Below are 27835 nucleotides of genomic sequence, written 5' to 3'. Positions count from 1 at the left end.
TTGCTTCAGTGTGTTTGCGAGCAGGCACATGTAAAGGCACCATAGACCGTTCCTTCAGCGGTAGATCCGTAGCGTAAAATACGCTGTGGATCGGCTTGTGTGAATGTACCCTTAGGGAGGAATTTATCATTGATTTTACCCTTTTTTGGTGTTAAAAAGTCAAAAGATTTTGCAAAGTGGGTGAAAAAGTCATAAAATTTTGGCGCAAATCATTTAGACTCTTTAAAGAAAACAACTTATAGTTAATATAGTTAGCTTTTTTGCTATGGTTGGTGATTTATCAACTGCAACTTTTTACAAATACTTAAAGGCTAACTCTCATTAAAACAAATTTTTACTATAGCACTCCTTATGTTAAATAAAAAATATTTTAAATATACTTTGTTTAAAAAAAATCTAATTTTCTATGTTTTATTTGTGCTTAAAAAAGCTCAAGAGCACATTTTCCCCATTCTAAAACACAGACTTTGGACCGAAGTCTAAACACAGAAAGTGCAGCCTGGGGTGCTGGGGGAGGTGTGTCCAGCCTCATCCAATCATAGCTCCTCTCACATTTAATTCCCATATGCTGTTGGTTGGACACACACCCCTCAGCACTCCAGGCTGCACTTCATGTGTTTGGGCTTCGGTCCAAAGTCTGTGTATAAGATGGAAGAAAGTATGCTCTTGAGCTTTTTTAAGCACAAATAAAACATAGTAAACTTCATTTTTTTTATTTTTAAACAAAGTATATTAGAAATAGTTTTTATTTACCATAAGGAGTGCAATAGCAAAAATTAGTTTTAATGAGAGTGTCCATTTCATTCTTTGTGCAATCTTACTCCAGCCCGAACCACTCATAGAAACTTGCCTACATCTAAGCTACTTACTTCTTATGAAGAACATGCACTAGTACACATGATGGGGGGGGGGGGAGTAAGACAAACTTGATTTACACAATGATGAAATCACTTACTCCTATGTATCATTGTGTGTCTGTAAAAGTTTTAAGTTGTCATGAGCCTGTGGATCATTTGTATATCTAGTGATTTTGCACCTTCATTTAGGTGTTTTTGGTGAAATGTTTTAAGAGTGATCATTTATATGTTTAAAGTGTAACGGTTATTAAAAAAAAAAACTTTTTCGACATGTCGATCAGACATGTCAAATGTTGTTTATCACTCTGGACGACATGACAAAAGTTGTTCTCGATGACAGTGATGATTTAACACACAAGTTAGATTAAAACTTAGCTGCTCAGACGATTCATTCTACAAACTCAGACGATTCATTCTACAAACTCAGACGATTCATATGGATGAAACACTGCTGTTCTGGACCCCAGCACCCCCCGCCCCCCCCTCCTGCCCTTACCCACACACATTTTGTCTTTTACTTAAAGCATACCTGTCATTTTAAAATATTCTTATACACCCTTCAGAGTGGTGACAATTTAGCGGGTGGTGTCAGGACGCAACCTACTCCTAGAAAGCACATGATGAATGGTTTATCTAATATCCTAGCACTTAATTATCTAATATCCCAGCACGGTCACCAAGACAATTTAAAAAATGGGGTGCCGTGGTCCCCAAAATGAATAGACTAAAAATACCCATAAACTATCATTTAACAACACATCTACTGTGATTTAATTTAGCTATGAGCAGACACAAAGGGCTTCCCACCACAGCCCTGTGTGTGCAGTAGGGTTTGGAGGCTGGTCACAGTCACATAAGCATGCTGGGCCCGCCTCCAAACCTTACTGCACACACAGGACTGCGGCAGGGAAGCTCTTGTGTGTCTGCTTACAGCAAAATGCGCAAATTCTTGGAATATGAAATTTGCTGCGTATGTGTGGCCCTATCCTTAGGGTGAATTCACATTTACAATATCTTGTGCATATTTAATGCACAGGATTTAAAGCTCCAGATTTTATGTTGCAGATTTCAATTCAAAATAAATGAACACAGCTCTAAATCTGCAGCTTAAAATGTTGAGCATCAAATATGCATAGGATACTGTACATGTTAATACACCCTTAAAGTTCTTCTTAAGTTCCCATGTTGGCCCAGAGGTGGTAGAGGTGGAGGGAAAGCCTCCCCCTTGAGTGTTAGACATAAACAGCAAATGTTGTGTGAAAGTTCTCTCTGGTACTGGTCACAGAAATAATTCTTGCATCTTGTTCCTTTTCAAAATTCACATGTCACGCCGACTACCTATGGCTTAGCATCAAGGATTTCATAGTTACTTTCAGATGGCTCCTGGCAGACCAGCCATGTTTGTACTCTTTCTGTAGGGTACACTTTCCCTGTTCTGACTATGTACCAAATGATGCATGATTATAAATATGTGGAGTATTATTGAAGTTTCTTTGGGGAAATACCTGTGAAGGAGACTGGTCTTTGACTGCTATGGGTCTCTTAGCCTACAATAAATGATACTGGATTTTACTACAGTGGCAAGTGCTGCTAATTTTTCCTCTTTCTAGAGCTGTGCTGGATTAACTCTTACACTTTTGAATTGAGGACAGTGTAACTGTAGGGTAGTGCCGACATGCTTCCATCTAAGTAATATTTTTCTCTATTTATGATCATATGTAAGGTTTGTAATCACAGTTGTTATTTTATTATTTAGTACCTATAAGAAATTCGGAAAATTTATAGAATTTTACCAAGTTCTGTCTTCGTAAAAAATTTCAAATATTAATGAAAAATCACCTTCTATGCAAACCCACAAATTACAGGCAGGTGAAAGCTTCACATCTTTTTAGATTTGGCTTGTCAAGCTCCAAATTCCCTGGGATTATCTAGCATAACATTTTTAGCCTTGTAGCTCATTTTATCCCTTTTAACAATTCACCCTGTCATAGGATATTAATGTGACAATGACACAGATGAGCTGGCTGATAAGCGTTATCTATCCGTTCCCTTGTAGCCTAAGGAAAGCCCCCAGCATAATTCTTTCACAGCTTGATTATGTGATCCTGGCAATGCTGCAGCTGAATTTAGATTGTTCACCATTTTGTCACGTAATGTAAAGTAATTTCAAAGCATGACTCAGAAGCCATGTACTAAAAAAATCATATTATGACGTTAGAAATATCTTTACAGACCACTGTGGAGAGCGCATCAAAGTAAAACCGTATTTCAAGTCTGCAATGGCCCTCGCTGTGACACAATTTCTCCTGTGATCTCTCTGCATGTTTTTTTTTTTAGCACAATTATAATTTTCTAATGTATTTTTGCATCACATAAATTTGGACACATCTCTCAATAACAATTTGACAAATTCAAGTATGTACAATGTATTCTATCATTACCTAATTTGAATAATTGAACAAAATAATTATTGGCAGGAAAGTAAAAGTCCTGTTAGAAGCTGGATGTCTGATCATGAGAACTATTCTTAAAAAAACACGCAGGGAATATATATTGTGACAGTATGGTAAGGAAAGGGTGTATTTCCCTAGGTAACCCCTGGAGAAACCTCCACCTGTGGCCTAATTAATGAGGTAGCAGAAAGGGGAAGTGTGTTTAAAAGGAAGTCAGGCAGAATAGTTGGAGCTCTTCCCAGATGACATCAAGGTGGCTGTAGGGGGAGGCAGGGGTCCTGGTGAGGAACACACAGCCCGAGCTGTGAGTGGCCCCAAGTGTGGACTAGACACTCAGCAAGACGTTGCAAACGCTGTGTGTGTGAACAGTGAGTAGAAGGTTGCAGGAGGCATAAGTTTCACTGGCCGGGAAAAGCCCACCAGTTGATTGGCACACTGGATTGTTTAGTTAGTGACTGGACGGTCTAGGGTTTTGTTTGTTCCTGTATTATGTTTTTATTTATCCTTCAACCTGTCTAATAAAGCTAGTGAGGAGCCAGACTTTCATAAAGTACTGTTGTTTGCTTGCTGATTGAAGTGGAAACGTGTCCTGTGGTGGTGTCAAGGACGATTCCAGAGCTATCCCCAGGGAGAAATCTTTACAATTGGTGGAGGATGTGGGCAGCACGTTGCTAAGAGCAACCAACAGTTGATTTGCAGTAAAACTATTGCTAGGAGCAACCCACCCTGCATGTTGCAAGTCGGACAAGCCCAGCTGTGGAGTACAAGAGCAGGACTGAGCCTGTGGTGAAAGCATTGCTAGGGGCAACGGATCGTGTCAAGCGAGTGAGCGCTCTCTCAGCTAAGGAGACAGGTGGACGGGCCACCTGCGCAGTGCAACAGCAGTAAGCGGTGTTGTTTGTTTTGCAAAGATGGGTCGACGTTGAAATGTCATTGCTAGGAGCAACTGACGTAGACAGCAACCGGTTGTCGCCAAGGTGGATGGTATGGGGAGCACCTTAAAGAGATCGGCTGCAGTTCAGCAAGAGAACATCTTTGCACCTGATTATCCTCATCAGGAGGCCAGAAAAGATGGATGTGAGGATTTGTGAGTTGATGGTGGGTGGTATCCCGCTGTACATGGAACTGGACTGTCACCAGGCTGTATCCAGAGTCATGCCAGACATAATACTGTTTGTGAAGATTCGACCAGAATCTGGTGAACCGTTCTAATTGACTTTGAAACCTGTTATGGGACAGTGAGCCATGTTATGGAGGTGTGTGCAGAGCTTAATGTGGAGATTATGCTAGGCAGAGACTTCCCATATTTTTGGCAGTTATGGAATGAGGAGAGTGTTCCAGAGAAACTGCACACAAAGGGTCCTGAGGTAATGGTGGGTGGCGTGTCACTACTTGACTGTGTGAACTGTCCTGTAAATTTTGAACATGTGCAATGTGATACTGTTTTGTGTGAAAAATGCATGCCTATGTTTACTGAAGTAATGTGTACTTCTGCCAACTCGACAGGACAAAGGAAAACATGTGTGAGCTGGTAGTAGGTGGTAAAAAGATGATTGCTTTGCTAGAGCCTAGAGGTATAATCAGTCTGGTGAAGCCGGACCCTGTCATCGTGTCTATGCAGGCAGTTATTTGGGGTTGTAAAACTGTTAATGTCTATTTCTCTACCCCCTATGGTACTGGTAGTCACAAGGTTGCAATAGAGCCCTTCTTGGAATATGATGTAGTACTGGGGACGGATTTTCCATTTTTTCAGCAGTTATGGGAAGACTGTCAGGTGACTAGAGCAGGTACACCTGATATGCTTACAACACTTGACTTGCACCACACACTAGTTGAGAGTTACTCAACAGAGGCTGAGGATGTGGAGTGCCAGCAGTCACTAGATATATGTCAGATAGGGGTCTGCCAGACTGCTGGGTTTGCTGAAAAACAGACCACGAGTTAAGTTCCAGAGGATCCAGAGACTCAAGTGACAAGTGTGCCTCTGACTGAAACAGAGTCTTCCATAAAACCAGAAACGGAGAACGTGCCGAAACATGGTTCCATCTGCCAGTTAAAGATGAGCCCAAGGGGGGACTGAAATTGCACCGTCGCCTGGAAGAGGTTGAACGGATGTTGAACGGAAAAGAAGCTACAGTGATGGCTGTGGATAATGCAGAAGCACTGTTGTTTGCCTGCTGATTGAAGTGGAAATGTGTCCTGTGGCGGTGTCAAGGACGATCCCAGAGCTATCCCCAGGGAGAAATCATTACAATATATATATATATATATATATATATATATATATACTGCAGCATAGACTATTATTACAGAACAGTGTAGAGATTCTTTATTACAGAATAATGTGGAGGTTCTTGTGTTTACCTTACTTACTTTTTTTAGCTGATGTGGCAGGCATTCGTTTTCACACATGTTTGAGATTTAGAAAAAAACTGGGTGGTTCAATCTTTAAAGGGGTACTCCACCCCTAGACATCTTATCCCCTATCCAAAGGATAGGGGATATCATGTCTGATCTTAAGGGTCCCGCCGCTGGGGACCCCGCATTCTACCATGTGGCACCCACCTGTAATGGCTTCCGGAACTGCTGGAGGCCCTCAGGCTAATATCATCCCGACCACGGTGACGTCACACCCGCCCCCTCAATGCAAGTCTATGGGAGGGGACGTGGCCCCCTCCCATAAACTTGCATTGAGGGGGAGGGGGTGACATCACATGGGGGCGGAGTCGTGACGTCACGATCTTACGTCCCCGTGGTCGGGATGGTATTAGCCCGAGGGCCCCCATCGGTTCCGGAAGCCGTTACAGGTGGGTGCCGCATGGTAGAATGTGGGGGTCACCAGCGGCGGGACCCCCGCGATCAGACATCTTATCCCCTATCCAAAGGATAAGATGTCTAGGGGTGGAGTACCCCTTTAGTGAGGCCAATTCACTAGCTAGACTGCAGCAACTAGAAACCTAAACATTGGATTGACGCACTAAAAATGCAGCAAAAGATGCAATATGTATACACAGTTTCATGGGTGGTGTATATATAATATATCCTTATTTCCTAGATATAGCTGATGGAGCTGATTGTATTTTAAAGGTTCCTTCAGTACCGAACAGAGAGAGCAGCTTAGATTCACAAAGTCCAGGCTTTCTCTCCGTTATAGCAATAATTAAGCCTTGCCCCACTTCCTTAGTTTTGTCTTGGTCTCTCTGCTGCTAGAGACAGAATTTCCCTAACAACAGGCTGTGGACATCAGTTTGAAGGGAAATTAGATACCTAGTGGCCAATATTTTACGTTTTTTTTTACTTAAGTAAAAAAAGTCAATTTTGGTAAAAGATGTGATTTACAAAAATGTCAGCCTAGCATAACATGATAGCTTATCACATGTAGTGAATGATAGCGGAGATTTGAACATTTGTTCGGAGATGTGGAGGAAATGTGGAGGCATCCTTTAAAACACTATTGTATTATGCTGACCTATACAATGTTAAATCATTGTGCAACCAGTAGAAAAAAACATTTAAAAGGATTTTCAGAGCTGATATGATTCCTGGCTATCAATTGCTGATTGGAGGGGTGCAGACCACCCCTGTCGATCAGCTGTCTGGTGTCTACCCCAAACAGTGAACAGGGCTGGAAGCATTTGGCTCTGTTCACTGATGGTGCCATGTTACTGCAGTTCAGCTCCCATTCAAGTCAACAGGAGCTGGGCTACAGTAACCGGGCCTGGCCACTAAGGAGTAAATGAAGCCAACTGCATTCAGCCCCATTCATTGTATATATGCTGGAGCAATGATTATGCTAAACAGCTGATCTGTCTGCCAATCAGTGAAGTAGCTGCCTGACAGATACCACTGCCAGCCACCTTTATTTTCACGGATCTGCTTCCAGATTTATTTCTATAGATTTCTGTCACCTGGACAATCTCCCTCTCACAGGAACAGACTAGATGGATCTATATCATACAGCATCAGTGTCCATATCAGTGATACCCCTGAGGGAGTAAGTAGCTAGGTCTTCACCTATCTACATTTAAATAGTAATCAATATAGTTGACAACTAGGATGTATCTGCTTCAGCACAAAAGGATGACAGAAAACCTTTAACAGCCAACGTGGCAGACGTGGAACAATTGATTAGACAATCGTTCGTTTTGAAGACCCATTGTTTTCTGTATCAAAGTTATGTCAATTATAGAATTGTTTATGTCTTGAATAAACCTAAAAATAATTTAGCTTTTGCACCTAAGATAAGCAAAAGTTATTGGAAAAAACGATAGATAGGAGTCCTTGCTGGTACAATGCTCCCAGTCATTATGGCTTTCTGTCCATTTATATTCATTGCATATGCTCTTCTTATTAGTTTCACATCAGTCATTTTGATACTATTGAGCAGTATAATAGTAAAGATAAATTGTCTATTTATAAAATAAATCATGTAAACCTCTTTTTTGTGTATGATACAACATTTTGCATCTTAAGCATCTCATATTTTTCACTCCATATACAGAATTTTAGATCTTTCTGCCACGTATAAGCCTTGACAGAGTAAAATAACAGAAAACACAGAAATGGACGTGGTGCATGCACATAAGTGAGACATGCTTTGCCCTTTTCTGTTCTGTCATTGAGAAGCATTTACAAAAAGGAAAGTATTGCTGTATATTTACTCTTAAAACATCTATAGGTGCCCTATCTCTCTGGGTGTTTTGGGGTCTGCATTTTGTAGTATCAGTCCTGGTCAGGAATGTACCTCCTATAAGATTCACTTTAATCCATTCAAACCTTTTCTCCTTCTTCACCGCTTCTATGACCTTCCCTGTGTGCATGTTATATAAATCAGATGCTATGGTAATCCGGAATAAATGTTTTATGATTAGACTTTATGTGCTTGGACTCAGGGATGTGTTTAAAGCTTTTTACGGGGAAGTTGGCCAATACTGACTATTCATATAATATAATTTGGCACTGGGTGTTAGCATAGTGCATGACATGTCCAGAATTTTCTTTCTATACATCCCACATACCTTTACAAGCATTGGGATGTGGTAACTGTGTTTATGTTACCTTGTTATTGAACATTAAAAAAAAATTATTTGGGTTTTAAATATTAAAACAATTAACTTTGCAACATACATAACTTGTGCTGTCCCCCACTAATACTGTATGTGCTTCAATACTAATAAGATGTCTGTAGTAGCATGTCAGGGGACCATTTTAGCCAGTCACTTGCCACAGCGGTGATGTCATTTATGTGGATGGAATGTCATCATTACAGTCCGCAATTGGCAACTGTGGTCACCCAACACGTCTTTGTGGCATATGCATAAGAATAGTAAGTACATTGCAGAATTTACTATTGTTTATTTTTTTTTATGGAAAATCCCATCCAGCTTTAAGAACAAGGTCATATTACAACTCCATACAAGTGAGTTGTACCACTGGCATACTGTCACTCCTGGCACTCACTACTGATATCTCCTGGTTTGAGCACAGCATGCCTTCCCCATGGCTGCTGCCATGCTGCTTGCTTTCCTGATGCTGTGCCACATCTGGCCTATAGGGTGCATGCGCAAGCTAATGACTTGTCTGACTCCTCGGTACCTTGTGGTCCATTGGACCAGTCACTACCCACATCAAGATCATTCTTGGGAAGGGACCTAGTACCCTTTAGCAGTAGAAGTCCAGCTTTCGCATTCTGTACTGAGTTAAGCGGTGAAAACCGGTGAGTGCTTGGACTCCACTCTTAAAGGGGTACTCCGCTGCTCAGCGTTTGGAACAAACTGTTCTGAATGCTGAGCAGCGGAGTACCCCTTTAAGTGTGGTCTGAAGCCAAACTGGTTGGGTAGCAAAGTGTAGCAATTATTGCCTTGTTACATGAGTTATATATGAATAAATAATACTGCGCACATAGAAGCATTGCTTTTATGGAATAATACAGTTTGTTTATAATACAGTGCCACTGTGAAGGCACTACCCATACATTGTAGTAGGTAAAGTGCCTACAGTGCCAAAGTATGAAGTATGTGCCACCATACAGGTTCTGCCTAAGCATGAGGCCTACTGTTTTTGGAAACCATGCCTTTATCACATAAGCTTTGTGGCACAAGGCATATCTTCTGAAACATATTTTCTGAAACATCTTCTCACATGTTTTGAAATTGTATCATTGGCTTACTTACGGCAAATGTCTGCTTTAAATAGACTCTAGGTGGGACAGTCGCTAATCTCTTGAATTATTGGGATACTCCAGAGGAAAAAAAATGCTTTTAAATCAACTGGTGCCAGAAAGTTAAACTGATTTGTAAATTACTTCAATTTAAAAATCTTAATCCTTCCAGTACTTATCAGCTGCTGTATGCTCCAGAGGAAGTTATATAGTTCTTTTCTGTCTGACCACAATGCTCTCTGCTGACACCTCTGTCCATGTCAGGAACTGTCCAGGATATGTTTGCTATGGGGATATGCTTCTACTCTGGACAGTTCCTGACATGGAGCAGAGAGCACTGTGGTTTCTTTTCTTGATCTATGTTCCCATCCCGTCTGTATCCAGGAAAAAAAGACCTCTACTTTCTACTTCCAAACAACTGCATTAGCACGGGCTGTAAATTATTTCATTTGCAAATGTGGCTAATCTTTTCGGCTTCTTTCGGCTCTAAGGTAGATAATAGCCAGGAGGTTTAAGTATGGAGTTGTTTACTCATTTTTTTCCCATTTGTCCCTAATTTATTCTATAGCGTTGCTCAGTAGTCTGGATTGTAAATAATTTTTGCATCAATCCCTTCTCAATACAGTTTTGCTGGCAATCATTAATTTTCTATTTCCATGTGAGGATGGATTTGCATTCTCCTCTATTTCATCAACATATTCATTACCATAATGTTTTCTTCTATGTATTTTCTTTCCTTGGTCTATGCCTTTTGATAAGCATTGCTTGGCAAGGGTAGAAGGCGGATAGTTTTCTATTTACAGAGTGAATCAAGCGGTGCTGGTTTCTGTTTATACTTGGAGTAGAACAGTATGAAAGCAAACCCGATGCCATGACCGCATCTCCTGGGCTCTGAACTGGGCTTCATTATTGTCAGGAGGAATGTGCAGATTGATAATGTATGAACTCGTAAGGATTGCATTTATAATGATATATGTTCATTGTTTCACCTGTTCACCAACATTTACTTGCTGCTTGTAGCTGAGAAATGGATTCAAGTAGAGTAAAAACAGACATGGTCGCACATCCACAACATGCACAGTAATCTAAGGCTTCTCAGCAAAATGTATTAAACTAAAAGAGAGTGGTGGTCAATGATTCGTACTCTGATTGGTCTCCGGTTATTAGTGGTGTACCCCAAGGTTCAGTACTGGGCCTCCTCTTGTTTAATTTATTTATTTATTAATGATATAGAGGATGAGATCAACAGCTCTGTTTCTATTTTTGCAGATGCTATTTACAATTGATCACTAAGTGATCACTAGAACCCTAAATTTACCACCCACTAAATTAAATATGAAACCTAAAATAGAACTTTTATTGCCAATCCATTTAATTTCAGTGTATATGTCTCCAGTTAATTGCTGCAATAACATATCTGCTGCATGTAACCACATGCTAGTGTTTGATTCCATTGCCTCGGCTGCAGTCCGACTGGCAATTTGAATTAGGAGCACACTGTAGTTAAAAACGATCACACATAAACCCTCCCCGACGTTTCACCACAAGCAGTGGCTTTATCAAGGACTAAAGGGTCAATGGCCATGGAGACATATACACTGAAATTTTAAATGGATTGGCAATAAAAGTTATATTTTAGGTTTCATATTTAATTTAGTGGGTGGTAAATTTAGGGTTCTGGTGATCACTTAGTGATCAATTGTAAATAGCATTGAGTAAATTAACCCTCCACCCATTGGTTCCTTTTGTCGTTATTTTTGCAGATGACACTAAGCTTTGTAGTACGGTACAGTCTATAGAGGATGTGCATAAGTTACAATATGACTTGTATAGACTAGGCATCCACTTGGCAAATGAGGTTCAATGTGGATAAATGTAAATTTATGCATCTGGGTACTAAAAATCTGCATGCAAAGTATGTTTTAGGTGGGGTTAAACTGGGAGAGTCACTGGTTGAGAACTGGGTGTACTTGTAGATCATAGACTACAGAATAGCATGCAGTGTCAGGCAGCTGCTTCTAAGGCCAGCAGGATATTGTCATGTATCAGAAGAGGCATGGACTCAAGGGACCGGGACATAATTCTACCACTATATAAAGAATTGGTACGGCCTCACCTGGAATATGCTGTTCAGTTTTGATCTCCAGTTAATAAAAGGGACGTTGTGGAGCAGGAGAAGGTGCAGAGACGTGCAACTAAACTAATATGGGGCATGGAACATCTTAGCTATGAGGCCCATACAAAAAATATGGGGAAAAACTGTTTCAGGTTAAACCCCCTCAAAGGACAAGGAGGCACTCCTTCCGTCTGGAGAAGAAAAGGTTTGGTCTCAAGGGGCAACACGCCTTCCTTACCATAAGAACTGTGAAATTATGGAGCAGTCTACCTCAGGAACTAGTCACAGCAGAAACATTTAAAAGCTTTAAAACAGGGTTAGATACATTCCTGGAACAAAATAACATTAATGCTTATGCAAAAATATAATCACATCCCTTCCCCTTCATCCCACCATACTCCTTGCCTCCAATTCCTTGGTTGAACTTGATGGATGTTTGTCTTTTTTCGACCAAACTAACTATGTAACAGGTGGTAGTGTACTTAATGATTACGCCACGGCCACCTGTAAGTAGCGGGTCCCTAACATCCCTTGCATAAAATGGTGCTGCACTGATACCAGTGCCCACAGGGGGAACGACCCACTGACATAGCAGCCCCAATGCCGCTCGAACCAGTTCCTGGGCCGTGTCTCCCCACAGACACGATGCCGCGGCAGCAATGGACATTGCACAGCGCAGCATCAGTGTAAACAGGTGTAAAAGCTCACCAACCATGTGCTCCCAGTCAAAGACTGGGAGATTGCAAGAAAGAATAGGGCCCTTTGAGGCTTCTTGCCTTGGTGCTGCGCTGTACCGTGCTGCAGTGCCGTGTCTGTAGGGAGGCGCGGCACAGGATCTGGTTCGGGCGGCATTGGGGCGCCATTTTATGCTAGGGATGTTAGGGACCCACTACTTACAGATGGCAGTGACGTGGCTAGTGGGCTTGCACTTCATGATGATTAAGAACACTAACGACCTGTTAGTTTAATACTTTTTGATGAGAAGCCTTAGATCACTGCATGTTGTAGATGTGCGACCATGTCTGTGTTTTTTTCTCTATTTGAATGAGAAATGGAATCACCAGAATTATAATGAATATAACGCTGATAAATAAACATGGCTACTTTACTGAAAGATGCTATTAACTTGTATTTGTCTTCTACCTTGTGTCAATATCTTGATTTAAATCTATTTGACCATTTATTATTGTGTTTTTATACTATATTCTTCCTTTATGGGAATTCAGAAGCACTAAGTGAGTAGTGTTAATTTTTCAAGCTGCATTCAGGAAGTTCCCATAGTATACAGGATATATATGTCAAGTGTTATAGGTTAAAAACTCTTTTTACCTTTATGCTTTTAGATTGGCTGCTTGTAAATAAGAATGCTATATGAAGCCTTGAACAGGAGTTGTCTAAAATGACTTAAACACTAATTCCTTTTTAATTGTCAAGTTTAACTCTTTATGGGTTTGTTGAAGTTAGCAGTTTCCTTGATCACATCTTAGTACGTAAAGAACAACAAAAGCAAATCTGCAGAGAGAAGTAACTTTAACTTGAAAGTCAAAGCTTGATGCAAGGGACAGAAGAGCATTTTGTAAAATTTTAGAAAAAAAAAAAAAACACATCTTCGTGCAGTGCACACCTGACGATTTTTCATAATACTAGTTCTTTAACCCCTTAAGGACCAATCCCATTTTGACCTTAAAGGAGTAGTCCAGTGGTAAACAACTTATCCCCTATCCTAAGGATAGGGGATAAGTTACAGATCGCGGGGGGTCCGACTGCTGGGGCCCCCTTGCGATCTTCTGTACGGGACCCCGACAGCCTTCGATCCGATGCTCATGGTCATATGCAGGACGTAAATGTGTGTCTTGGTGCGCTACGTACCGCCGCACCAGGACGTACCTTTACGTCTGTGGTCGTTAAGGGGTTAAATTTGCATTAATTAGGGGCCATAGTTTTGTGTTTTTTGGCTACAATTCCATTAAGTGTTCTTCTCTCTTTCACATCAAACCCTGACTTTCAACCACAGTAACTTCTGTCTGCAGATGTTTTGCCAGTGTGTGCATACTGAGGTGTGATCATGGAAACATTAGACCTAAATACACTCAACAACTCAGGTGACAGACACCCCTATCAGATTCACATCAACAATTATTCACCTTTGGAACTCTGTCAGATTGGATATATTACACCCCTAAAATAAATGAACAGATGTTTATAACAACAAAAGTAATCAAGTTTATCAATAGCAAAATAAGTTGTGTGACGAAGGAAAAAAAGGAGGTGTTACCAGTGATGGCAGGTGTGTCAGGAGTTCAAGCTGATTGTAAAAAATAGGGATGTTCTAGTTATTTTGTCAACACCTGTACCTACACTGAACACAATACATGTGTTTACCTGTATCCAGAAACAGCCATTAGGTTTATATTTATTGCTGTACGTGAAATTGTAGCCTGACCCAGGCTTTACCTTTCAGCTACTTATTATCTTATTGCCTTAGGCTCTGCCTTATACCCAAAGGCCTTTAGATGTAGTTTGACCAGTTAATATAGCAGCAAGTACATGACCTGGGGCAAATAAAGTACTGGTGAATATTTTCGGCTCAGTAGGAAAAGCTACTACAATTTCTCTTTCTGATCACTAAGGACACATAATAGATGTTACATTTACCTTACTAAGTTGTGAAAGCAACAACGAACGCCATTAGTTCCAGCTTAAAACGACCTCATAATCTTTCACTATTGTTTCTTTATAGGTTTTGAAAAAAGAAGTGAAAGCTCGCAAGAAAGGATTTCCAAGTGAAAGTTCCCTTACCAAGATGACAACAAAGAAATGAGAACAACTCAAGCAATATCTGGGAAACTGCATAAGGCTATGCAAGCAGTCCATTCTCTACACCAGCAGAAGTATATGTTGGGAAGATTTCCCAACATATATCTCTGAAGGCCTCAATGTATGCCACTGTATAGGCATACAGTTGCATATTTTGCCCATTCTACCATTGTAGAAAAGAAAAAAAAACATAAACCACACTGTACATGCTTTTCTGCAGTGGCCCTCTGTGTAACAAAATTCCATCTGCTCCACTTTCTTATACAGTTGCAAATTAAGTTTTCTGACAAAAATACCTGACGGATGCAAAAAGGCAGTTTTTCTGGCCTTAGTCATGTAAATGGTTGGATCATTTGGACTAGGTACGTATATGGCAGGAGATTTTCCTTGCATATACACAAAACAGAAGACTTATGTGCTTAGAGTCTGAGCAAGTTGAGAGGCAGGACGTCTAATCTGTTTCTCTTTCATATTATCTGCAGGTTTTATAGGACTATTGCATTATTGAAAAAATTTATTACAAATAAAAGCCAAATATTATAAAAGTATGCAGCATCTTTGTACACTAAACGACAAAAACAATATAGGAAATGTGTAGAGGAGACAGCACTGGACCTCTCAGCGTGTGCAGGTAATCATCCAGGAATGCCAACCCGGAGAAGGATAACCAAAGTGGATACAGAGCGAATAAAGTGTGACTTTATTCCCTCCCCAGAGTGCAATGTTTCGGCAGCAAACTGCCTTTTTCAAGCATATCAAATAAAGTGACAATGTGCATATATATATATATATATATATAGGAATCACAACATTCAGTGATTGAATACATAACAGGTGTTTCACATGTGTCATTATAATACTCTTCAACAACCTATTGGCTAAGGTCTGTTACCATAGTGAAGCATGTATACAAAAATACAAATTCATTAAAATACTGAGATGACAGCTATCTATTATATATACAAACATCAGATGGGCTCACTGAGACTTCACTTACATCCATCCATGTTTCTGATTGCATCCTCCACTTGCTGATTGACATAAGATTTCCACGTCTGTATGTTGTAAGATGGTTTGTAAACAGACTGCGGCTGCGTGGTTACTTGATTGGCAGAATGTAGTTCCGATCAGCTGATAACTATAGGTCTGCTGATGTACGGACGTCATCCCCAAGATGCCCGTAGCCTTACATTTGAATATTTGCATGCGCCAATTATTTGCGCATGCGCACACAAACGCGAGATGAAGAGGATTATAATGACACATGTGAAACACCTGGTATGTAACCAATCACTGAATGTTGTGATTCCTATACATACGCACATTGTCACTTTATTTGATATGCTTGAAAAAGGCAGTTTGTTGCTGAAACATTGCACTCTGGGGAGCGAATAAAGTCACACTCCATCAAGATTTGAATCTCTGGCTTTTTGGTGCTGTATCTACTTTGTTTTTTTTTTGTTTTTTTTACAAAAACAATATGATATTTTGAGTATTTTAAATACGTCCATATAAATCCAACAGAAAAATAATTTTGGAGGCGATATTACAGAGGTTAATTTCAAAGATGTATCTTGTATCTCCTACGCCCCAGTGCAAAATATGCCTCACCTACAATTTATAAGACTGGTGTATTATATGTGATGGAGGGGACTTTTCACCTCCTCCAGCATCAGGACCTTGGTGGGTCTCTTTTTTTCAGTATAACACTGTCATGTAGTGTTGTGTGAAGGCACCACAGAGCAGCATGTGGAATATCTATGCAAATGGACTGTTTTATTGGTTGCTTGGAGGTGTCAAACTTTGTTGAAGTGTGAACATTTGGTGTGGGTAGACTGTTGTGCCTTCATGTGATATATACTGCTTGTGCCCATCTGAAATGTATAAACCACTTCTGGTAGTATATAAGTGGACACCTATTTGCAAACCGCATGTAGGGCCACCTAGGAGCAGTAAAGTTGATACTGCTGTCATGGTCACAGAAAAAGAAGGATTTCAAATTCAGCTATGGACAGCAATTCACCCACTTAAAGGGAATCTATCAGCTCTGTATCATGTTCTGAGCTGCAGATGGGGTTGGACATTGATAGCCATAGTAGAGTATGGTAACTTGACCATTCGCCTGTATGAAGTTTGGCCCATTCTGAAGGCAGATCTGGAACAGAGGAATTGTCCTACAGTATTCAGGAAGAAACTGGAGGCTGTCTTATGGTTTGAGCATTTACACTGAAGAACTATGTAAATATGAGATGAACCTTTTCTTTTCTGTTATTTATATGAGGAAAACATTTGAAAAGTAAAAGATCATATTCAAATGTTTCGAGCTTATGCATCCAGTGAATCAAGCAATCCAGAAGATCAAGCAAGTAGTTTGCCACAAATTAATAAAATGTTGATGCACTGATAGAACTTGATTCTGAAAATATAATCCCTGTTGTATATTCTAAATCAGAAGCACAATTTCATTTTCAGGATTTAGAATAAAAGGATGTGAGAAAGTTTGTGTCGTCTTTCACTATATGTGATGCAAGAGTGACCCCCAGTGCACACATAGTGATGTTACCGTCCATACAGCGCTGCAGTACGTGGAAATAACATTATACTAAAAGAGCTGAAAATGACTGTATATATTAGTTTTAATATAGCAAATAGTAAAAGATGATTTTACCTTCTTGAAAGATAAGTGATCTTCTTATCATTCGCATTTATGTTTTTGAGTGTGTCCTCCTCATTACTCTTTTATTTTGTCCTTGATTTTTAATATTAAGTCAGTCTTTAGATCTATCGACTGCTGCTTGTCCTGTTGCTGCTTTCACTGAACAGGAGGCGGCATGACTTGCAAGGAGACTCTGCTAGTGATGTTACCACCTGCTGACTGCATTAGTTATGTCTCCTCCACAAAGTGAGGAGTGTTTACAGACTTTGTTCTTTAAGTTGCTCTGGTTTTAGACAAAAAAATAATAATGAAAAACAACATCAAAACTGTGCTCTAAACAAAGCCCAAGCATGATAAAGAGAATAACATTACAAAGCAAGATCAAAAGGGCACATCTTAGCCTTACCTCATCTTGTCTCAACCGGCAGGCAAAATGGCATTGGTCTGGAGGTTATCCTGATGCTATAACTGAGGGGCAATGTATTAATGGAAGTCATTTTGTTGGGAATATCAGGGAGGCCACTATGGCACTGCTAAAGAGAAGAACTTGTGAATAACAGCCTTCAGAACAAGAGAAAAATTTGCATGTTCTGTGGGAGGCCTGTACTGTATAATATGACAAACACAGATGCCAAGGTGGTCTGGACAAATTTTTTTTGTGATTTTATGAAATTGGACTACACATTTAGAGACTGTTACGTAGGCTCAAAGGACTGGCTAAGCCAAGGCTCAGACTAGACTTACTAAAGAAAAAGTTCCACCTCCTGGGTCAACTCCTGCAGCCATTGGCTAGGAGTGTTTCATGTGACAAGATTCTGCTTACTCCTGTACAAAATGCAATGCAATGTGAACAAAGTTTAGCAAAAATGAATCCTTTGCATCCTTTTTCTGTTATGACTGCAAATTCTAGAATAACATATGCAATGTAGAAAATACAGTTACTTAGACCTTCAGCACCTAAAACGCATACTTTATTGTCCAGCAAACCTTATAATACCTCAGCCACCTGACTAAGTTTGGCTTGGCAGCTGGTACTGCTCGCATAGGGCTACCACACATCATCTTTAAAAACCCTTTGACCTGTCACATGGTATAAACATCATTAACAATCACTAAAAGATAATTGAAAACATTTGCTCAATGCACTATATCACAAGAATTAGACATAACAATGTATCTACATCTTCCATTTATATCATGCCCAATATGTGTTTCACATCTATAATTTCCTCTTAATTTCCTCATGTACATGTAGATTTTATGTCACTTTCTGATATTTAGAGATAAGTGAGGGCTGACTTACATTTGCATTTCCATGGCCTCTGGGCGGGACTCAGGACCTCTTAGTCGGTCTTTCTCTGATGTGTTCTTCCACTTTCCCATCTGATGCCATAGTAAATGGTGTGCTATTGTTAATGCTTGCTGTTATACCGTGTTATACTGCTTTTTTGGTCTCCTCACTGGTCAATGTATCGGTGGTTCAGTTACTATTCCCCTTGTTGTGTTCCCCACCCCTTCTGTTCCTGTTTGTGTCTTCTTTTTGGCTTCTGTCGTTCTCCTTTCTGCTCTCTTTTCTCGGAGCTGTGTTCTCCTGTTCTGTTTTTTCATTTCTTAGGTTTGCCAAGGTGTCTTTCTGGATACTTCTGTCATCCTGGCCTCCCTGGGACGCCCTTCCACTTCTGAGTGAGTACCTTACACAGCACACCACTCTCTCTTACCTACATGACCATGGTTAAGTGCGTCTCCTTGAATGTGAAGGGCCTCAATACCCAGACTAAGTGGCGTTTGCTGCAATGGGAGCTAGTGTCCCTTAGAGCTGATATAGTGTACCTTCAGGAGACAAACTTTGACAGGGCGGGTTCTTTCCATTTCTTGCAACATCTCTACCCTCAGGCTTATTTAGCCTCGGCTGACAGGAAGGTAGCGGGTGTGGCGATCCTGGTCTCTAGATCGTGTCCCCTTCAGGTCACCTCCTCCTATGCAGACCCCTCTGGTAGGTTTGTCATATTGCAAGGCTCCATAGGGGATAAATTGTTACTCCTCTGCAATGTTTATGCCCCTAATACCTTACAGATGCCCTTCCTCATTCGGGTCCTCGCACGTCTCCAGAAATATGCCCCCTCGGCTTGGCTCCTGGGTGGGGATTTCAATCTGGTGTTCTCTCCCCGGGTTGACCATCTTTCGATGTCGGGGTCCCCCCGCCTGCTTCTCAATTGCGCTTATCCACTCTTTTTCGTCAGCTGATTCGTTCGGCTGCGCTTTTTGATCTATGGCGGGTTAATCACCCCACGGATCGCTCCTTTACCTTCTACTCCCATCCCCATAAACTCCACACTCGCATTGACTATTTCTTTGGCAATCTCCCCATGTTTCGCATGCTCTCCTCTGCTTCTTTGGAATGTATCTCCTGGTCTGATCATAGTCCTGTCCTTGTTGATTTCTCTCATTTCTCAGCTTTTCTTTGCCGTTGTCGTTGGCGCCTCAATGATATTTTGCTTAAATCTCCTCCTTCCCGGGATTCGATCCTCAAGTGCATCACTGATTATTTTGCCACCAATGACGGGTCTGTCTCCTCGCAGGCCACATTGTGGGAGACCCATAAGGCTGTGGTGAGAGGCCATTGCATAGCGCTAGGCTCAAGCAAGATAGCTTGGTTCGTTACCGGGAACTTAGGACTCTTATTTCGGACCTTGAGACTCGCCTCTTATTATCCCCTTTGCTCCCTGTCCTGAGGCGTCTGGTGACAGCAAGGTCTCAGTTAAGTGACTTGGCCCTGCATAAAGTGGAACGCCAACTGCTTTAACCTAAACATCGCTTTTATGAAAAGGGCAATAAGGCCCATATGATGCTGGCTAGGCGCCTCCAGGACAGGGTGAACTCCCAGACCCCTTCTGCTCTAAGGGACTCCTCGGGGACTCTTCACTACCACCCGGACTCTATTTCCCACCTTTTTCAAGATTACTATAGCAAGTTGGATTCCCTTCCTTCTCTACTTCCCTTGGATTCTGGAGAGTGTGCGGCTGCCCTAGACTCCTTCCTATGGAAGCGTCTCTCGGCAGCTGACCGGGGGACCCTGAATGCCCCTATTGCTCAGGAGGAGCTTTCGGAGGTTCTCAAGACCCTCCCCACGCGATACTCCTTTCGGGGGGGGGGGGGGGGTGAGAGTATCCCGCAGCCCTTTATACACTCCCTTATCACATTGCTACTGAAACCTGGGAAGGATCCCCATGATTACTCGAGTTACAGGCCTATTGCTCTTCTAAATTCTGATTTGAAGCTGTTTGCTAAAGTGCTGACATCCCGCTTATGTAATTTTCTGCCCGCCCTTATACACAAGGATCAGGTAGGCTTTATCTCAGGCCACCGGGGGGGGGGGGGGGGGGGAATAACACAAGAAGGGTTGTGGATTTGATTGATGTGGTTGATCGGGGATCAGAGCAGGCCTTGCTGTTAAGCTTGGATGCAGAAAAGGCTTTTGATAGGCTGGGCTGGCTGTTTATGTTTGCCACCCTTCAGAAATTTGGGATCTTGGGTTGCTTCCTCACTGTGCTGCTGGGCCTTTACTCTCACCCAACTGCTTCTCTTTAACGTCCCTTTGGCTATTCCTCGACTTTTCCCCTTTATAATGGAACAAGGCGAGGTTGTCCCCTGTCTCCCCTGATCTTCGCATTATGTATTGAACCGCTTGCAGCCTTGATCCGGGGAGACCCGGATATCTCGGGGGTGTCACTTCATGGCAGGGACTTCAAGATTTGCCATTTTGCGGATGATGTCTTGCTCACTCTTACTAAACCTCTGCTGTCCTTACCCTCCCTCTATAAGCTCTTCCATGCCTATGGTATGGTCTCAGGCTATAAGGTTAACTTCTCCAAGTCTGAAGCTATGCCACTTAATCTCTCTTCTTCTCTGATCTCCCTCCTGAGGGCTAACTATTCTTTTCGCTGGTCTCCTTCTGCTATCACTTATTTAGGTGTTTCTCTTTCCCCTTTTTATGCCTCCTTGTACTCTGCTAACTTTGCCCTCCTTTTGCGAGAGCTGCGAGCCTTAATGGAGAAATGGCGCTCACAATATATATCGTTTTATGGACGTATTACGGCGGTCAAAATGACCATTCTTCCCAAACTGCTATATTTTTTTTTTAAACTCTGCCAGTGCGGGTCCCTTTAGCTGTTTTGCGCTCCTTCCAATCGGCCATTTTCCAGTTTATTTGGGATGCTAAGAGACATAAGCTTCCCATGTCAGTTATGCTAGCGAGTCGGGGTCAGCTGGGTGTCCCGGATGTTACGAAGTACTACTGGGCAGCCCACCTGAGACACCTGGCTGCGTGGTCGACGTACCATGCCTACAGTAAGTGGATGGAATTGGAGAAACTGTGGCTGGTGCCTTACCATCCTAACTCTCTTCTGTGGACCTATCCTGCCCCTCACCCCCCCTCACCCCTTCTAGGGCCAATGTCTTTCTTCCGCTATGTGTGGATTTATTGCTCCAGATGTTTATGGGCTCCTTTCTTCCTCCTCCCACTTGTGGTCCTTTCTGTACCATCCAGATTTCCCCCCGGGTGTGACTTCGGGAATGGTTAGGGAATGGGGTTCCCGTAATCTTTTTTGTTGGGCTGATGTGGTGGATCCTTTATCTCGTTCCCTTTTGCCCTTTGATCAACTTGTTTCCCCGATGGAACCTCCCTCCCTCTGAATTGGCCCACTACACGCAGCTTCACCACTTTCTAGCCTCGAGTCGGGGGTCTTTGACTGTATCTTTGCCCACAGGCTTTGAGGGGCTGTGTAGAGGTGGGCCCCAGAGGAAGGGACTCCTCTCTAATATTTATTCTCTTTTAATATCCTCCCCTGATGGTGCTGCCCCGTCCCATCGTTACATGGAGCGATGGGAGTCGGCTCTACACACTACTATTACTATTCTGCAGTGGAGGGTAATTTGGGATAGGGCCTCTAGAGCTTCCATATGTACGGACTATAAGGAGATGCAATATAAAATGCTGATGGGATGGTATCACACTCTGGTTCTCCTGAATAGGCTAAACCCTGATACAGTGTTGGAGATGTGGGGTGGGTTTGAGTGGTACTCTCCATATATTCTGGTACTGTCCGCTCATAAGGCAATTCTGGGTCGGAGTTCAGAGACTGGTTCAAACAGTGTTGGGGTGTTAGTCCCGTTGGACCCCTTGGTCTTCCTTCTGCACTTATCTACTAGAACCCTGGCTAAGAAGCCGTTTAAATTATTTCTGCATATTACACTGGCTGCCAAGACGTTGATTGCCAAATGTTGGAAGCAGACCCTACCCCCGTCCGAGGATGCTCTGATAGCCAGGGTCCGGGAGATTCGTTCTCTCGAGTCACTCACGGCCTCCCTGAACAATACTATCCCACTATTCCTCTCTGTGTGGGACTCCTGGGATAGATTCACAGATAGGCAACCTCCTTGATTTCTTAGCCTACCTCTGGCTTTCTTCGATGTTTTCTTTCCTTCTTTCACTTTACTTTCTCTCTTTGTGGTGTGACCCTTCCCCCTATTGTGGCCTCCTATTGTTGTATTCCATCTTCCTTTCGTCTTTCCCCCCTCCTTCCCTTTGTTGTCCTTTGAATAGGTTGGATTAGCTGGAATTTGTGATACTCTGGCTTTTCCCATGTTTTTGGTACTATATATTTGTTCCATCTTGATGCACATTCTCTGAGATGAGTTGATTACTACTGTTTCGTGATGTATGGTCTTGTTTCCCCCTGACCTTGTCATTGTTTGTCTTTTTGTTGTGAAAACTTCAATAAAAATTACAGTAAAAAAAAAAAAAGTTTTCCAGTGGAGTACCCCTTTAAGGACCCAGCCCATTTTCACCTTAAGGACCCGGGCATTTTTTGCACATCTGACCACTGTCACTTTAAGCATTAATAACTCTGGGATGCTTTTACTTTTCATTCTGATTCCGAGATTGTTTTCTTGGCATATTCTACTTTATGTTAGTGGTACATTTTTGTCAATACTTGCATCATTTCTTGGTAAAAAATTCAAAAATATGATGAAAAAATTGAAAATGTTGCATTTTTTAACTTTGAAGTTCTCTGCTTATTAGGTAAATGTACATCCCAAATAAATTATATATTGATTCACATATACAATATGTCTACTTTATGTTTGCATCATAAAGTTGACATGTCTTTACTTTTGGGGACAAGATGAGGCAGGAGAAGTGGAAGCTGAAACCATGCTGTCAAGGAAGGAGGTAAGATGGATCCAGGATTGTGCAAGAAAGGAAGAATGTCCAGCGCACACACGTATAAAACCGAGCTGCTTTATTGCATGGTTGCCATAGGAAACATCAGACACTCAGGTAACGTGACGCGTTTCGGCCAACAAGGCCTTAGTCATACTGGTATGACTAAGGCCTTGGCCGAAACGCGTCACGTTACCTGAGTGTCCGATGTTTCCTATGGCAACCATGCAATAAAGCAGCTCGGTTTTATACGTGTGTGCGCTGGACATTCTTCCTTTCTTGCACATATTTGGACCCAGTCCTGGTCCTGTCCGTGCGCTGAAGCCTGGGGTGGAGCTGGTTCGACTTGTTTGTACCTTCTATCCAGGATTGTGGTATCAAATACTTTTATTCTTTTAACATGTGCACGTGTTACAAGAATAAAAATATTTGATACCACAATCCTGGATTCATCTTACCTCCTTCCTTGACAGCGCTTTCCACCTTCCACTTTTCCTGCCTCATCTCGTCCCCATTGTCTTCACATTTGTTGTCCGGCGTGGGAAGCCGCTGCAGTCAGATTCTATACAATATTCTAAGTGTTGTGCCTCTCCAGCACAACTGAACCAGGTGAGCGAGTTTCCTACAAGATCTCTATCACTGCGATTCTATCATTGATTCCACACAGGGAGCGCTCCATGTTCTTTGATGTTTTTACTTTTGGAAGACATCAGAGGGCTTCAAAGTTCAGCAGCAATTTTCCAATTTTTCAAAAAAATTTCGAAATAGCAATTTTTCAGGGACCAGTTCAGTTTTGAAGTGGATTTGAAGGGCCTTAATATTAGAAATACCCCATAAATGACCCCATTATAAAAACTGTATCCCTCAAAGTATTTAAAATGACATTCAGAAAGTTTGTTGACCCTTTAGGTGTTTCACAGAAATAGCAGCAAAGTGAAGAAGAAAATTCAAAATCTTCATATTTTACACTCGCATGTTCTTGTAGACCCAGTTTTTGAATTTTTACAAGGGGTAAAAGGAGAGAAACCTTCCTAAAATTTGTAACCCAATTTCTCTCGAATAAGGAAATACCTCATATGTGTACGTAAAGTGTTCTGTGGGTGCACTAGAGGGCTCAGAAGGGAAGGAGCGACAATGGGATTTTGGAGAAACACATGGCATACTATTTTGGAAACTACACCCCTCATGGAATGTAACAAGGGGTACAGTGAGCCTTAACACCCCACAGGTTAAAGTTAATGTTGGATGTGTAATGATATTTTTTTCTTTACTAAAATGCTGGTTTTCCCCCAAAAATTTTAATTTTCCAAGGGGTAATAGGAGAAAATTCCCCTGAAAATTTGTAACCCCATTTCTTCTGAGTATGGAAATACCCCATGTGTGGACGTCAAGTGCACTGCGGGCGCAGAGGGGACTTTGTAGGGGTAAGTGTATATGTAGTGTTTTACTTTATATTTTGTGTTGTGTTTTTAGGGTACATTCACACAGGCAGGGGTTTACAGCGAGTTTCCTGCTGGGAGTTTGAGCTGCAGTGGAAAATTTGCCGCATCTCAAACTTGCAGCGAGAAGCTCACTGTAAACCCCCGCCCGTGTGAATATACCCTGTACATTCACATGGAGGGGGGCAAACCTCCAGCTGTTGCAAAACTACTGCTGTTGCAAAACTTTGGCTGTCCATGCATGCTGGGGGTTGTAGTTATGCAACAGCTGGAGGCACACTGGTTGCAAAACACAGAGTTTGTTACTTAACTCAGTGTTTCCCAACCAGTGTGCCTCCAGCTGTTGCAAAACTACAATTCCCAGCATGCATGGTCTGTCAGTGCATGCTGGGAAGCACGGGAACTGGACTGCTGTGGGCAGTAACTACCATCAGCTTTGTTGCTCCACTGGCCCTGCAGACCGGGGACCTACTGCTATGAGCCATAACAATAGGTACCCAGACCAGAGGAGCAGTGTAGCACCAAAACGGGACAGTATGGTGGCCTACAACTATATATGGGGGCAGTTTGGGGGCCTACAGCTAAATTTGGGGGTATAGAGGGGGCCTAACAACTTTATGGGGACGCAAAGCGGGTACTATTACTGTGTGTGACAATAAACATGGGGAGTTTGTTAATTGGTGTGTATTGTATTGCAGAAAGGAGCCTAAAATGTTTGTTTGGCTGGCTCTGTGGAGAAGTTTTGTATGGGAGAAATCTTAATGGCGGTCTAGGCCAGATAGTGAAGAAAAGAAAAGTAAACAACTCCGGTTAGAGAAGACGTCACCTGTAAATCGGGGGACTGGGGACATAGGGAGAGGAACAGGGGGCCTGTTATAGAGGAAAGTAAAGCATATGAATTATACTATAATAATCACAAAATGTCTCTAATATACAATTTTTTGGGAATGGGCTGTCTAGTGCTACTCAGGCAAAAAGGTTGAGAACCACTGAAATAGTGGCATAAGCTGCAGGTGAGATAATCTTTATACCTGATATAATCGGTCTGCCAGGGGAAGTCAACAGGGTTTTGGTAGATAATTGGAAGTAAGGAGGGAATACTAAGAAGGGAAGCTGGGGGTCATTGTATAACATGAAGTTTTAATATTAATGTTGGCTTTATTTCAATAGCTTGTTTTATTAGGAAGTGAAGTTACTGTAGATAGCTCTGGGAGGGGTTGTTCTTCAATATAAGATTTGCTTTGTCTATAATACGGTATATAGCAGGTCCCTCTAAAAATCTGTTGGGTGGCACACCACCCCATTGCTTTTCCCAAGACAACAAGAACCTCAAATGCAACACATCCTTGCTTGTTGGTCTTATTGGCTTCTGTAGGACCTAATCCAGGGCTCAAGTCCTGCAGGAATTCTGGGGAACTGAGTTTCTGCACTTTTTCCACAGCACGAACACCATTCCCATTAGCAGGACCAGCCCATGAGTGGAAATCTTAGGTGAGTTCCCACACTTTTTTTCCCAGGACTTGACCCCTGACCTAATCTACTGTAATATCAGCCATTATCTACTTATCCAACCCATAGATTTAATTTTTCTCCTTCCCCCTTCCACCCAATCAGGGGACACTTATTAATGCAAATCTCTAGGCGTCGGTCTTGTGAGTGTTCCCTACACACAACTATACTACCTTCATATGATTTCACATATGCTCCAAAATTATTACAATCCAGTTCCAATCAAGTGATTTCCCATACATGACACCTATTCTCATGCAGTATGTATTTGGCAGGCATTCTGCAGAATGATCATGGCTCAAACAGCTTTGTGGGCCTCATTGGCTTCCATATTGGTGGATCACTCTGGTAATGGCCGTTCTTCATTCACACAATTAAAATGTGAATCGTCTTTTGCCTGAGATTTTAATTAAAGATAATTATTTTCCCTTCAGTTTAAGTAAAGATTATCTTAGACCATGATCACACTTTTATTTCATCCAAGAATGTTCATCCATTAATGATACCATCGCCTATATACTGTGATTGTATGTGTTAAATATTTATGTCCAAGCTATAAAATGCTTTTAACACTTTAAGTGATCAGCTGAGCAGGCAGCTCCTGCAGGGACAGCACTTCATCAGAAACAAAAGGGAACTCAGAGGACCTGGGAAAGGAACTGTAGGAACAGCAGCAGGGGATCAGGACAGGTGATTATGGTATATTTTTTCAGCATCCAGGGCCCTGATGTGAAAAATATTTTGCCCCGGACAACACCTTTAACTCTATTTAATCCTATTTCATGTATTATAAACTTATGTACGACACAAATAGGAAACATAGCCGCACATCCACCATTTGTATTGTGATCTTCTTTCTCCTCAGCATAACAAGTTGTTAGTATACATTTTGATCAAAAAGTACAAGCCCACTTGCCACGTCAAGGCCACCTAGTCAGAGTGGGTCCCTAACCTAACACTGGCGTATCACCAGGCGGCGACCACTGCCTCTGAGACACCATGCCCACAGTGGGAGCAACCCAGTGGCCAGACCGCCCCACTGCCCAAAAACATTGGCTGCCACAGAGAACCACATTAGTGTGAACACTTACCATGTGCTCCCTACCAGAGGGCTGGGAGAATGTAAGGAGGAAACCCCTATGCAGTCTCCTGCTAATTAAAATGCTGAGAAGCAAGTAGATCTAAATACAAATTGTGGATGTGCGGCTGTGTTTCTTTTTCTCTATTTTTGTTTTACAATTGTAGTCTGTCCCCTCTTTCATAGCCAGCACTCTGTTCCACCAAGGCGTTTTTAATTAGCAGGAGACTGCATAAAGGTTTCCTCCTACCATTCTCCCAGCCCTTTGGCAGGGAGCACTTGGTAGGTATTCACATACTGTGATGTTTTGTTTGTGGGGTGGTGTGGCCCAGAGCAAGGGACTTGGTCGGGCAGCAGTGGGGCTGCCTGGCCACTGGGTCGCTCCCAATGTGGGCATGATGTTGTGGTGGTGGCACTACGCCAATGTTGGGTTAGGGACCCACTCATAATAGGTGGCCTTGACGTGGCGAGTGCACTTGTACTTTTTGGATCAAAATGTATACTAACAACTTGTTAGTGTTTGAATT

The 27835-nt window shown here is 42.0% G+C and overlaps 1 protein-coding gene across 9 annotated transcripts in view; it reads left to right on the top strand.

Moving 5' to 3' along the window:
• ODAD1 (outer dynein arm docking complex subunit 1) overlaps window positions 1-14973 on the top strand; it is a 134079-nt gene extending 119106 nt beyond the window's left edge. For all 9 annotated transcript variants that reach the window (XM_056542313.1, XM_056542318.1, XM_056542314.1 and 6 more), the window contains one exon: window positions 14327-14973. In XM_056542313.1, coding sequence (XP_056398288.1) covers window positions 14327-14407 — 81 coding nt within the window. In that variant the 3' untranslated portion in view covers window positions 14408-14973. The remainder of the gene's footprint in view (window positions 1-14326) is intronic.
• Window positions 14974-27835: the final 12862 nt, after the last annotated feature.

The sequence above is a fragment of the Hyla sarda genome, chromosome 10 (assembly GCF_029499605.1).
Source record: "Hyla sarda isolate aHylSar1 chromosome 10, aHylSar1.hap1, whole genome shotgun sequence".
Classification (NCBI taxonomy): domain Eukaryota; kingdom Metazoa; phylum Chordata; class Amphibia; order Anura; family Hylidae; genus Hyla; species Hyla sarda.
The sequence above is the reverse complement of the archived record's forward strand: the minus strand, read 5'-3'. Positions and strand labels throughout refer to the sequence as shown.